Source organism: Delphinus delphis, chromosome 10 (genome assembly GCF_949987515.2).
Source record: "Delphinus delphis chromosome 10, mDelDel1.2, whole genome shotgun sequence".
Lineage (NCBI taxonomy): Eukaryota > Metazoa > Chordata > Mammalia > Artiodactyla > Delphinidae > Delphinus > Delphinus delphis.
Window position 1 is genome coordinate 19,765,175 of NC_082692.2, and position 12,682 is coordinate 19,777,856.

At 42.7% G+C, this 12,682-nt stretch overlaps 1 protein-coding gene across 2 annotated transcripts in view; it reads right to left on the reverse strand.

Moving 5' to 3' along the window:
• RIPOR2 (RHO family interacting cell polarization regulator 2) overlaps positions 1-12,682 on the reverse strand; it is a 111,819-nt gene that overhangs the window by 37,220 nt on the left and 61,917 nt on the right. For both annotated transcript variants that reach the window (XM_060023542.1, XM_060023543.1), the window contains exons 6-8: positions 10,102-10,155; positions 6,356-6,505; positions 2,218-2,281 (exon numbers count right to left, since the gene is read on the reverse strand). In XM_060023542.1, coding sequence (XP_059879525.1) covers positions 2,218-2,281; positions 6,356-6,505; positions 10,102-10,155 — 268 coding nt within the window. The remainder of the gene's footprint in view (positions 1-2,217; positions 2,282-6,355; positions 6,506-10,101; positions 10,156-12,682) is intronic.

Here is a 12,682-nt window from a genome sequence, read left to right on the forward strand (position 1 = left end):
TCCCTTTCCTCTCACCCACTCCTAGGTGCCTGTGTGCTGGGTGGAAGACTACCATCCCATAGAAGAGAACATGTTTTGAGCAATAGTTTATAGTACCTGTTCACCTTTGTTAGAACATCCCTCCTCATATGGGGCTGGGGGACGGGAATGCACTGGGAGCCACGAGCTCTGGAATTCAGTTTCAAGTTTGACTCCAACGTACCGTGTGACTTCTGGGACAAGTCACTTAACCCCACTCCCCATCGACAAAATGGGGAAATCACCAACTCACCCCAAACTGGTGACTTTGATAATAGTGAGCGTCAGAAATAGGGGAAATACGGTACTGCTTGGATTAACAGTGAGAAGACGGCATGATGGGAATTTCTCTCAGCTGTAAGACCCCAGACTGTGCTAGCCTGCGTGGAGGGTGCCCGAGAGTTAGGGGAAGGAGAGAGAAGTGTTTTCTGCTAAACACTGACTCAGGGCAGTGGTTTTCCAGAAGCAGGCTGCTGACAGAATCATCCCGAGGATGAAAAATATACCCGAAGGGTGCCACCCACCTATCTTGGGGGAGGGAAACGGGGAAGAGGACGGCTTCCCATTGTAACCCTTGCCTTAGAATGAGAGAATGCTGGGAAGAGAGCTGTGGAGCTCCTTGGTGCCAGGGCCCCGCCCTGACTTGCTGAGATGGGGGCAGGGCCTGAGTGGTTTTAGAACCACTGACTCGGTGAGGACCCACAGTGAAGAGAAAGGACCTAAAAAACTGAAAAAGCACAGATGTCCCGTCTCAGTAGTAAAGTAAGTATTGAGACTTCATACTGAATAACAGACTGATTCACTACGGGATCTGCTGGAGAGAAGAACACAGCCGTGTGGGCAGCTGAGGGTCAAGGTCATGTTGATTGCAGGTACACTCAACCAGAGCGGCTCTACGGACATCACACTTGACAGAACACTTTGCCTCCTGAGTTAGGTGACTCATTGGAAAATTAAGCTCTCCTGTCAAGCACTTAAAAAAAAAGCGCTCCTTTTCTATTCCCTTAATGGCAAAAAGCAGACAAGAGGGTGATTAAATCCCCATTAGCAACCCAGGGATCCAGCTGCTAAGAAACCTCAGAAAAGGAAAGGCACACAAACTAGCCCTTCTCCCTGCGGTGAGTGGGTGCGTGGCCCAAACTCAGAAGGAAGATGGACTCGCTGTGATGGCTGCTCATCTGAAGCCCTGTTGGCCACTGAGCTGTAACTCTGACAACACCTGAAGGATGCTCCGTTTTCTACAACCAGAGCTTTTTGTTCTGAAGATGCTTGCAGTACAAATCAACAATGCTTTCAGAGTAGGACTTCCTGGAGTCAACACCAGAAAGGCACTGGGAAAAAGAGGAAAAGGCACAGTCCTGTGTGGGTTTAACACTAAAAAACATTTAAAAATAAAGAAGTTGGTAGGTCATTTATAGGAAAGTAGAGCATAAAGGAACAAAGTAAATGACACCACCAAGAAGCCAACAGACAAGTCTAGAACGTGGGACATTCTGTACAACAGTGACATGTTGAAAGTGACAACAGTGACAACAGCTTCAACATGACAAGTCAACGGTAGGAAAAAAAACAAGGAGGCGTCTGTTTTAGATGAAAGGAAACTGAAAAGAGATATCTAACGACCAATGATAATGCATGGACCTCATTTGAATCCTGATTTGAACACTGTATAACTCACTTTTGAGACCACCAGGCCATTTGCTAATGGAATGGATTCATAACAAAGGCATATTCGTTTTATTAGAAGCGATAATACTTGGCATTGTGGTGTCCCTATCATAAGATGTCCCTATTCTTTAAGAGAGGCACATTGCAGTCTACAGGGAGAGACTCCCACATCTGGGTTTTATTTCATCAAAGGAAGAACAAAGACAAGAAAACAGATGAAGCAAAGGTGGCAAAATCTTGCTGATTATTAAATGGAGGTGATGGGTCTATGGGAGTCCTTATAATATTCTTCCATGTTTGTGTGTGTTTGAGATCCTGTCACAGTAAATATGTAAATGTGTAAATATGTAAATATGTAGGCAAGTCTCAGGACGAGAAGGTTCTGGAGCATCAATAAATTAACGTAAGTGGGGAGGGTTGAGAGAGAGTGGCCCAATATCTTTGCAAGGAAAATAAAAACGGTGTGTGATGCCACACTTCAAGGAGCTAGGCGGAGACAGCACCCCACTCTATAAAAAGGAGGAAGAGTACCTTTCATCTTGATGGAGAACTCCCCCAGCTGCTTCTCCAGCTCTGCTTCAATGGTGCACATGTTCTAAGAAGAGCACAGGAGACCAGCGTTAGGGCTACATTTCTTTCAAAGCACAGGATGTTCTCACAGCAGTGGACAACCGCTGCTCCAATGAGAGGCATTTACCTGTTTGCAGTGAGTTACACGTATGTAGCAAATCGTCACAAAATATTTAACCTAAGCCTAAGCAAGCCTTCTAGTGTACCGGCAATTTAGAGCATAGAAGACCAAGTTAAGTTATATCATAAACAGTCAGATAAATCCAGAATGTGGGAGATTCTAAAAGAACTGGCCTGGATTCTATAAAAAGGCAGTAGAATTATGGGGAAAAAAATTTTAGATAAAAGAGATTAAAGTGACATAACAACCAAATGCAATGTGTTAACTTTGATTCCATCCTGATTTGAAAGTAAATAAACTAAAACAGTTATAAAAGATATCATTGGGTCAAATAAGGGAAATCTGAAAATGCACAGGATATTAGATAATTATAGGAGGACTGGTAATCTTCTTAGATGTGATAATGGTGTGTGGTTATGCAAGGGATACACATGTTACATAGGTTATCATTAAAGGATCTGTGCTAAAATATTTATGGGGTGAAATGGCATGTTATCTACCATTTACTATCAAATGACTGAGTAAAAAAGGGGAAAAAATTGAACATATGCAAGAGAAGAAAAGCAAATATGCAAAACATTACCAAATGGAAGTCTAAATAAAGGTATATGATGTTCAATATACTAGGCTTGACTTTTCTGAAGGGTTGAAATTTTTCTTAATAAGAATTTGGGGCAAAAAGAGCTCAGGAGGGCTTCCCTGGTGGCGCAGTTGTTGAGAGTCCGCCTGCTGATGCAGGGGACACGGGTTCGTGCCCTGGTCCGGGAAGATCCCACATGCCACGGAGCGGCTGGGCCCGTGAGCCATGGCCGCTGAGCCTGCGCGTCCGGAGCCTGTGCTCCGCAACGGGAGAGGCCACGACAGTGAGAGGCCTGCGTACCTCAAAAAAAAAAAAAAAAAAAAAGGGCTCAGGAGCTCAGCTGTACTCAAAGTGAATGAGGCAGAGTTCCTGCTGCCATGCCCTGAGGCCCTCAAAATGATTCTTGGGTTTGACAAGAGTCCTCTCCTCACTCTAATGTTGAGGAACAGTAAAGGCAGAGGAGCCACACCATCTATGCCTGTGGTTAGATATCTAACCACTCGCACCCTACCTCCTCAGTGTCTGAAGACCTAAACAGAGCAATTGCAGTCAGAAATCAAGAGGAAAAGTGCTGTGGCCCTTCTGCAGCATGGCCAGTTTAAGCTTTCGGTGCCACCTCTGGTGTTCTAAGCAGAAGTCCCCATCCCATCCCCCTGTGCGCGCGCACACACACACACACACACACACACCCCTGCCCCCTGCCCCCCAGGGCAGCATCTGCAAGCTTCTTCCTCCATCCCAGCTAGGGGCTCGGACGCATGGCCTGGGCAGCTCAGTGAGCACAGACAGGGGCTACTTCCATTTGGATTTTGTTTGCAAAGGAATTCCGAATTGATTTGCAAGCTAGAGGTGCTGACTCTTAAATGTTGGTACCTCAAGCAGCTTAGCAAAGCTGGGGAAAACTCCTGAGGTTGAGTTCTGTGCAGCTGGAAAGTTTCGAAAACAAAGTCTCAGTTTTGTAAACCAATTTTCTTCCTCAGAGCACTGGGTGTCTCTAGGAAGGAATGCATTACGTTTCTAGAAATATATCAACGATGTTATCACGCATGTCAGGACTGCGACCAGTGTCTTTGAAAAACTTGGGGGGCAGCTAGTTTAACAGCTGAGGACATCCATGGTCAGAACTGCTTTCTGTCTCACCCAGGCAGCCACGGACGCACACTGCTGCCCTTGCAAAGGCACCCAGAACCGTCTATTCCTAAATCCTCTTTGTGATAAAATGCTGGTTTTTGTGGTTATGTGAAGATACGAATCCACTTGATGTCAAGTGAGGTAGGAAGCTGCAGAAGTCTTGGACTTCTTTCTCCTCTTGCTGAAATTACACTCTACATCTTTGAATTTGTGAGGAAATATGATGCCATGTCTTGGCGCTTGACCACCAGAGGGTATTTCTGAAACAACCGACAAAAGTTCTGGGACAGGCACCGGCTGCCACTCAGTCCTCCTACGTGTGTTCTCTGAACGGCCTCCTTCATTGGCAACTGCTCTCTTGATTTCACAGATGTGTGGAAATGAGGTCTCGTGAACTAGGGCTGCTTCGAAGCCAGAGATTCTTAACCTGTGCTCCATCAGCTTGGATGGGGAAAAAAGAAAGTCACATCGCTATTTCCACTAACCTCTAACTGATATCTAATATGTCCATACATCATGAACGTAGAAAACACGCCGCAGCCGTATGACTAGTACCTGTGACTTAGACCTGATAAAAGTCACATCTATGTTCATGTCGCATCAATTGTTGCAGGTACCTTGAGAAATCATTTCTATTTTTCATTACTTTCAAATTGCAATAGTTATTGGAGCCACTGCTAAATCTTGTAGTTTGATGAGTTAATAAAGCAGCAGCCTTGTACTGTATCACACATTTGATTTTAAAAATATCTTGACAATATTGAAATAACTGTATTTCTTTCTTTCTTTTTTTTTTCTTTTGCGGTACGCGGGCCTCTCACCGCCGCGGCCCCTCCCGTCGCGGAGCACAGGCTCTGGACGTGCAGGCCCAGCCGTTCCACGGCACGTGGGATCCTCCCAGACCGGGGCACGAACCCGTGTCCCTTGCATCGGCAGGCGGACTCCCAACCACTGCGCCACCAGGGAAGCCCGAAATAACTGTATTTCAATATAATTTGTTTCCTTTGAATTCCTATGGGTTTCATTTTATGCATTCAAAAAGCATTCTTCCAAATGGAGAGAAAGAAGCCCTGTTTTAGATCATGAAAAAAGACAAATTTGGTTCAGACAAGACGCAGGGCTGGAGGGTTACACAGGAAGCAATGCTGTGGCAAGTCATCCAAGACATCCCTCCCGTCCCAGGGCTGAGACCGGATGCTCAGCTCTGGGAATTGTCCAGCAGACCCTCATCAGGCCGATGACTTCATTCATGAAATTGGATCTTTGAACAAAGACACATGGGAGAGTGAGAAGTGCTGCTTTAATAATTCAGTCATTTCATCAAAGGCACTGGTTTCGGGTGACCCCTGGATGAGTGAAGACCTCCCTGTGTCATATGTTTGGGCCCCAGAGACAGTCAGAAAGCAGGAAAGCATGCTTCTGTTCATGGTTCTTTATCTCGCCTCCTTTAAGATAGAAGGGAAATTTCTTACAATAAAATAATCGTAGGCAGGAGGTGGGTGAACCCAATATCCAGGGCAGCCATCTTAACCACAAGGTCTGTTCAATTTGCAGGGATAAAGCTAGACTAGATTGTACGCTAGAGAATTTGGAAGTGCATTTCAATGACCAATACCAGGGCATTTGTGACTTACTCATTTGCTGAAATTTTTAACATGCATTCGTAGTCTATTTGTGCAGAGACTATACACATAAAGAAGTATAAGATTTGGTCAGTGAATGGCTTCACAGTGTCTAAAATCTTGTGGATTTACACGTCCATGAACAAACCTATTACCAGGCACTATAGGAGGTGAGTGCCTGACAGGTGACGCTCACAACAGAAAGTCACATGCTCTGGACAAAAATACAACCAACAGGGCTCCCCTGGTGGCGCAGTGGTTGAGAGTCCGCCTGCCGATGCAGGGGACACGGGTTCGTGCCCCGGTCCGGGAGGATCCCACATGTCGCGGAGCGGCTGGGCCCGTGAGCCATGGCCGCTGAGCCTGCGCGTCCGGAGCCTGTGCTCCGCAACGGGAGAGGCCACGACAGTGAGAGGCCCGCGTACCCCCCACACACACAAAAAATACAACCAACAAAACCACCCGAGAGCCATTTTAAACCACTCCACCGATGGCCTCAAGGAAACGCAAGACAGGCAAATAGTAAAACGTCTCTCTCTAAAGAGCAGAATGAGGTTGAGGGTGCCATTCCCCTGGTTCTTAGCAGGTATCGACAATTCAGATTGGGCCAGGTGGGGTTCAGCAGCCGAGCAGGTTGGCGCATACCTCTGTGTACTCTTTGTAGCTCCGGTGGATCTCCGACAGGCTCTCCCGGGCAGCTCTGCTGGCAGGGGACGCGGCGAAGGCTTGCTTCATTTTGCTAGCGCCATCTTGGAGGCGTCTTTGGATACAATAAGCTTCATAGAGTTCATCTACCTGCCGGAATCAAAACAGAAACACAAGGGACGTAAATATTTGTCACACTTGAAGGAAGTGACATTGGCCGTTGTTAAGTGCTTAAGGTACTTTATGTTTCTGACCTCAAAAGGAGAATCTTGTAGAAATGTCATCCTTTTAGACAGATCCATCATTTTTGTTTTAGCCACATGATCCATTTTCTATTTCAAACTGGATTTTACTCTGAGCTCTCTTTTCAAATGACACAAAATGAAATTGAACTTAACGTTGGTGGACTGCGCGAGACAAGGTTTAGATAATGAAGACAGGAGTCGTTTATATAAGGAACGAACACTGGAAGAGTGTATGCAGTTTCAAACCAATGTGAAGACGTTGCATTATACTGGGCTATTACCACTTTATTTTAAGAGAGTGTCACAAGGTGATATTCACGCATCCAGATTTAGATTTAAAAAAAAAAAAAGAACTCAAGGCTATTTATCTAAAATGATTTTTGTAAAGTTGTGGCCCAACAAAAGAGAGAAAACAAAGGTAAGTTATTCTTAAAATCAGGGTGAAGCATGACTGTTAAAACTTAACAGACTGAACATAATAACTGTGACATTTTGGGCATGTAATTTATACCACAATTTAAAAAAGTAAACGGGAGGAATGGAAATGAACATTTCTCTGCAATACCTCTATATTTAGGCTTTTAAATAATAATATACTCATTGCAAATGGCCATTGATCATATTCATTATATAAGCCTGACAGTCACTTAATACTTCTAAGGCAGTGATTCTCAATCAATCCAAGGTGATTTTGATATTCAGGGGACATTTGGCAACATCTGGAGACATTTTTCAGTGTCACAGCTGGGATGTGTTACTAGCATCTAGTTGGTAGAGGCCACGGATGCTGCTAAACATCCTGTAACACAGAGGACAGCCCCCTACAACAAAGAAATATCCCCAAGTATCGATAGTGCCTAGGCTGAGAAAACATACAGCTATATCTGACGATACTTATCTCTATAGTCTCTCGTCCTATCTTCAATTATCAACACACCAACCACAGTTAACTACAGGAATTATCAGGTAGATTAAGAAGGATATCACCAGACATTATGTTTTCTGGGAGGCAGTTATCTACCTAGGACTGCTTGAATTTTTCATTTCAGTACAAACTTTGTTCCCTCAAAAAGGAGGCTACAGTTGTAGAACCAGAAGAAGGTAGAGGTGAATATGATGGACGTCAGGGTTTAACATTCCCCTTTTGTTCTGAAGGCAAACTTCTGGCTGATCACTAAAAAGCATTACTATTACCTGTTAATAGTACAATTTTCCATAGTTGCTTTCTCTATACAGATGTCAATGATACTTAGCTTAGCATATGAATGTTAGTTGAGAGACTGAAAATGATTCTCTTGGTTAAAAGGATTCTTTGTTGCTCTTCAACAATTCACTCCACTTCACTGAGAGGAATCGTCAAAACTCTGGAAGGAACAGTCTTTCCTCTTTGGGGTTGGTGGGTTTGTCTCTGAATAAGAGGGAGGTATAAGACCCAAGGGGTTGTGGCATATCTGCTGATAAGATCCTTTGGTTGGGTGACTAGCATAGAGGGTGGTTTCCATACATTAAGACTAAGCTAAGACTCACTTGGTGAGGTTGTTAAAATGAGGATGCCCAGGCTCCACTTTGAGATGCTGATTCAGTAGGTTAGGGATGCGTGAGGAGTCTGAAATTTTAAGTAAACAGTGCAGATTGTTCTGATGCGGCAGGTCCCCTAGACACTTAGAAACACAAGAGCTGATACCTCTTCCGATGCAGGCCAGGCTGTTTCACCCATATGGCCTCCCGGGGGACTGTCCCTTCAGCCCTTCCCCCACTGTAGTCCAAAGACTGTAATCCTCTCAACAAGGAAACTGCTAACTGGACCACTGGTATAGCCCTAACAACTTAGTTTACTACTTTGCATTTAAAGAAAAGTTTACCCTTGTTTTCATTTAAATATCAATCTACCCTAGCCAAATGGAGTTAACCTTTAGAATAAAGGAACTATGTACTCACATAAGCAGAAACTGGCCCATCTGTAGGCAAGAATTTGTCTTACCTATAAGTCAGCTGTAGCTCTCATCAAAATAAACTGATTAATCAATTAAATATCATTTGTTAGGATTTGTTAGGGATCCATCCACAAGATGCTGCAGATAGAGGACTACCAACCTTTAATAACCACTAGGATTGTTATATCTTACAATGATGGATACAAGATGGATAAATACTCTTACCTAATACTAATTGTTTTCTTGGTATTTTTCCAAGTAAACAGAGTAATTTCAAAGCTTGCCCGCCACATAAATATCTTCTAATGGATGTCATTGTTTGTTTATTTATTTAGGCTGCACTGGATCTTAGTTGTGGTATGCAGACTCTTAGGTATGGCAGGAGAACTCTTAGTTGCAGCCTGCATGCAGGATCTAGTTTCCCGACCAGGGATCAAACCAGGACCCCCTGCACTGGGAGTGAGGAGTCTTACCCACTGGACCAACCAGGGAAGTCCCTGTTTTATTTACTGAGTTGAACAGAAATAGGAGCAATTTCAGATTTGCCAAGGTAATAAATATCTTTCAAAGTGGGAATGGGAATGTACAACGGCAGTAGCATATACATGTTTAGATCATCATAGAATTTTCAACTGGAAAGGATTCTTAGGATCCACTAGATTGACTGTGTGCACCTCCAGCCTCACTGCATGGAGTGGAAAGCCAAGGTCCACACAGATGTTATAGTGCAGTGAGTACGTGGCAGAGATGGGACTAAAACCTGGGGCTTCTGACCACTAGTAGAGAGAACTGCTAAAACCTCCAGTCTCTCCACTTGGAACACAGGATGATGGGTGCAGATAAGCACAGGAACTGCCAATGGTGTGATCCAGCTGCCCTCAAAGGGACATTGTTTCTAGGTTGTACTGATACCGCCTGATAGTGTCCAGAGCAGGGTGGGGGGGGGATAGTCCCACTCCACGTTAGGCTGGTGGGACCATCAGTCAACTATTTGTAGGGTTCAGGGCTGGATGTCAGGGACCCTGACAAACTGGTGTACGTAGAGGGGGGCAATGAGGATGAAAAGGAATCTGGAAACCAAGCCATGTGAAGAGTGGAAGGAACTAAGAGCTTGAGAACGATTGAGGGAGCTACATGACAGCTGTTGTTAAATACTTTAAAGGCCTTCATGAAGAAGGTTATGGGGGTACCAAGTTGTATGTGGGACCTGAATGTAGAGTTAGGCAAGTGTGAAGATTTTTGTAGGTCAGTTTGGTTTAATCTTATCTCTAACCAGACTACACCCAGACTGCATCCTCTACCAGGCACCCTGCACGCTGCACAGGAAACACTTAATAAATATCTGTTGAACTGAAGCAGAGTAAACAATGTGCTAGGTAATCAGGCTCTCCATTCTTATTTTTTTTCTACAACTTTACTGCCTGTTGGAGAATTTAATTGCTAATCAGCTTAGGAGTCAATTGGATAAGAAATTCTCCATGGACTAGAGGCTATGCTCAGGCCAAAGGTGTATTGATCAGTGACTGAGAACTGAAAAACAGGCAAAGACAAGAGGAACGTCAGTTACCTTACTGATGTGAAACTCCAGGCGTCTCACGTATCTTTCAATTGTTTTAATTTGCTGGAATAAAAGAAGAAATTTGAAAAAGTACAGCCATTTACAGTTCCACTGATTAGACTTGTGTGGCTATCTTTATTATCTCATACTCAAAAGTACCAGAAGATGTTAACTATTTCCACTTTCCTCCTATCTCTGTTGCTACTTTAAAGATTCTCTAGTATCAACTTAGAAAGTATTTTTTAAAAAAATATTGAAGAAATACTCTGAAAGACGAACTTGAGTTAGGTATTGGAATCCTTATGTTTAACATTAAGAGGGGCCAACCAAATGGAATTCACTGGATTTCTGGCAGGACAGTATCATATTGGAGTATACTTAAGTTTCTTCATAATAACATTTTATCAGCTCAAATATGAACTCGCCCCCCCCATTTTAATGTCTCTGAAATGGGGTGCATTTTACAACTGCAACTGTCTCTGCACGCCCCAAGATAATCATAGTTGGTTATGTGTCATCTCTTCCATTTGAGTTATAAATATTATCACATGCGTTAAATTTAATTACCCTTTAAAATATCTGCAAACAGATTATACTATGATTCAGTATTTTTTTAACATTTTTATTGGAGTATAATTGCTTTACAATGGTGTTAGTTTCTGCTTTATAACAAAGTGAATCAGCTATACATATACATATATCCCCATATCTCCTTCCTCTTGGTGTCTCCCTCCCATCCTCCCTATCCCACCCCTCTAGGTGGTCACAAAGCACCCAGCTGATCTCCCTGTGCTACGCGGCTGCTTCCCACTAGCTATCTATTTCACATTTGGTAGTGTATATATGTCCATGCCACTCTCTCACGTTGTCCCAGCTTACCCTTCCCACTCCCCATGTCCTCAAGTCCATTCTCTACATCTGCATCTTTATTCCTGTCCTACCCTGAGGTTCTTCAGAACCTTTTTTTTTTTTTTTTAGATTCCATATATATGTGTTAGTATACGGTATTTGTTTTTCTCTTTCTGACTTACTTCACTCTGTATGACAGACTCTAGGTCCATCCATCTCACTACAGATAACTCAATTTCATTTCTTTTTATGGCTGAGTAATATTCCATTGTATATATGTGCCAAATCTTTATCCATTCATCTGTTGATGGACACTTCAGTTGCTTCCATGTCCTGGCTATTGTAAACAGAGCTGCAATGAACATTGTGGTACATGACTCTTTTTGAATTATGGTTTTCTCAGGGTATATGCCCAGTAGTGGGATTGCTGGGTCATATGGTAGTTCTATTTTTACTTTCTTAAGGAACCTCCATACTGTTCTCCATAGTGTCTGTATCAGTTTACATTCTCACCAACAGTGCAAGAAGGTTCCCTTTTCTCCATACCCTCTCCAGCATTTATTGTTTGTAGATTTTTTGATGATGGCCATTCTGACTGGTGTGAGGTGATATCTCATTGTAGTTTTGATTTGCATTTCTCTAATGATCAGTGATGTTGAGCATCCTTTCATGTGTTTGTTGGCAATCTATATATCTTCTTTGGAGAAATGTCTATCTAGGTCTTTGGCCCATTTTTGGATTGGGTTGTTTGTTTTTTTGTTATTGAGCTGCATGAGCTGCTTATAAATTTTGGAGATTAATCCTTTGTCAGTTGCTTCATTTGCAAATATTTCCCCCAATTCTGAGGGTTGTCTTTTTGTCTTGTTTATGGTTTCCTTTGCTGTGCAAAAGCTTTGAAGTTTCATTAGGTCCCATTTGTTTATTTTTGTTTTTATTTCCATTTCTCTAGGAGGTGGGTCAAAAAGGATCTTGCTGTGATTTATGTCATACAGTGTTCTGCCTATGTTTTCCTCTAAGAGTTTTATGGTCTCTGGCCTTATATTTAGGTCTTTAATCCATTTTGAGTTTATTTTTGTGTATGGTGTCAGGGATTGTTCTAATTTCATTCTTTTACATGTAGCTGTCCAGTTTTCCCAGCACCACTTATTGAAGGGGCTGTCTTTTCTCCATTGTATATTCTTGCCTCCTTGATCAAAGATAAGGTGACCATATGTGCATGGGTTTATCTCTGGGCTTTCTATCCTGTTCCATTGATCTATATTTCTGTTTTTGTGCCAGTACCATACTGTCTTGATTACTGTAGCTTTGTGGTATAGCCTGAAGTCCAGAAACCTGATTCCTCCAGCTCCATTTTTCTTTCTCAGGATTGCTTTGGCTATTCGGGGTCTTCTGTGTTTCCATACAAATTGTGAAAATTTTTGTTCTAGTTCTGTGAAAAATGCCATTGGTAGTTTGATAGGGATTGCATTGAATATGATTCAGTATTAAAGGTCTCGTATGTACAGAAATGTGTGGAAAGAAACAGCATCATATATAACTTAAAAGATATATCTACATTTAAAATAGGCGTAAGAGAGTTTTGTCACTAAGTATAAAATACATATGTTAAGTGAAAAGAAAGAACTGTGTCACAGTGTAGCTGTAATCACTCTTTTTCTTAGTGGCAAATAAGATAATGATGTGTTTTCCAATCAAAGAGGTCTTCCATTTGATGAAATATGATAGTTCCCATTTAGAGAGA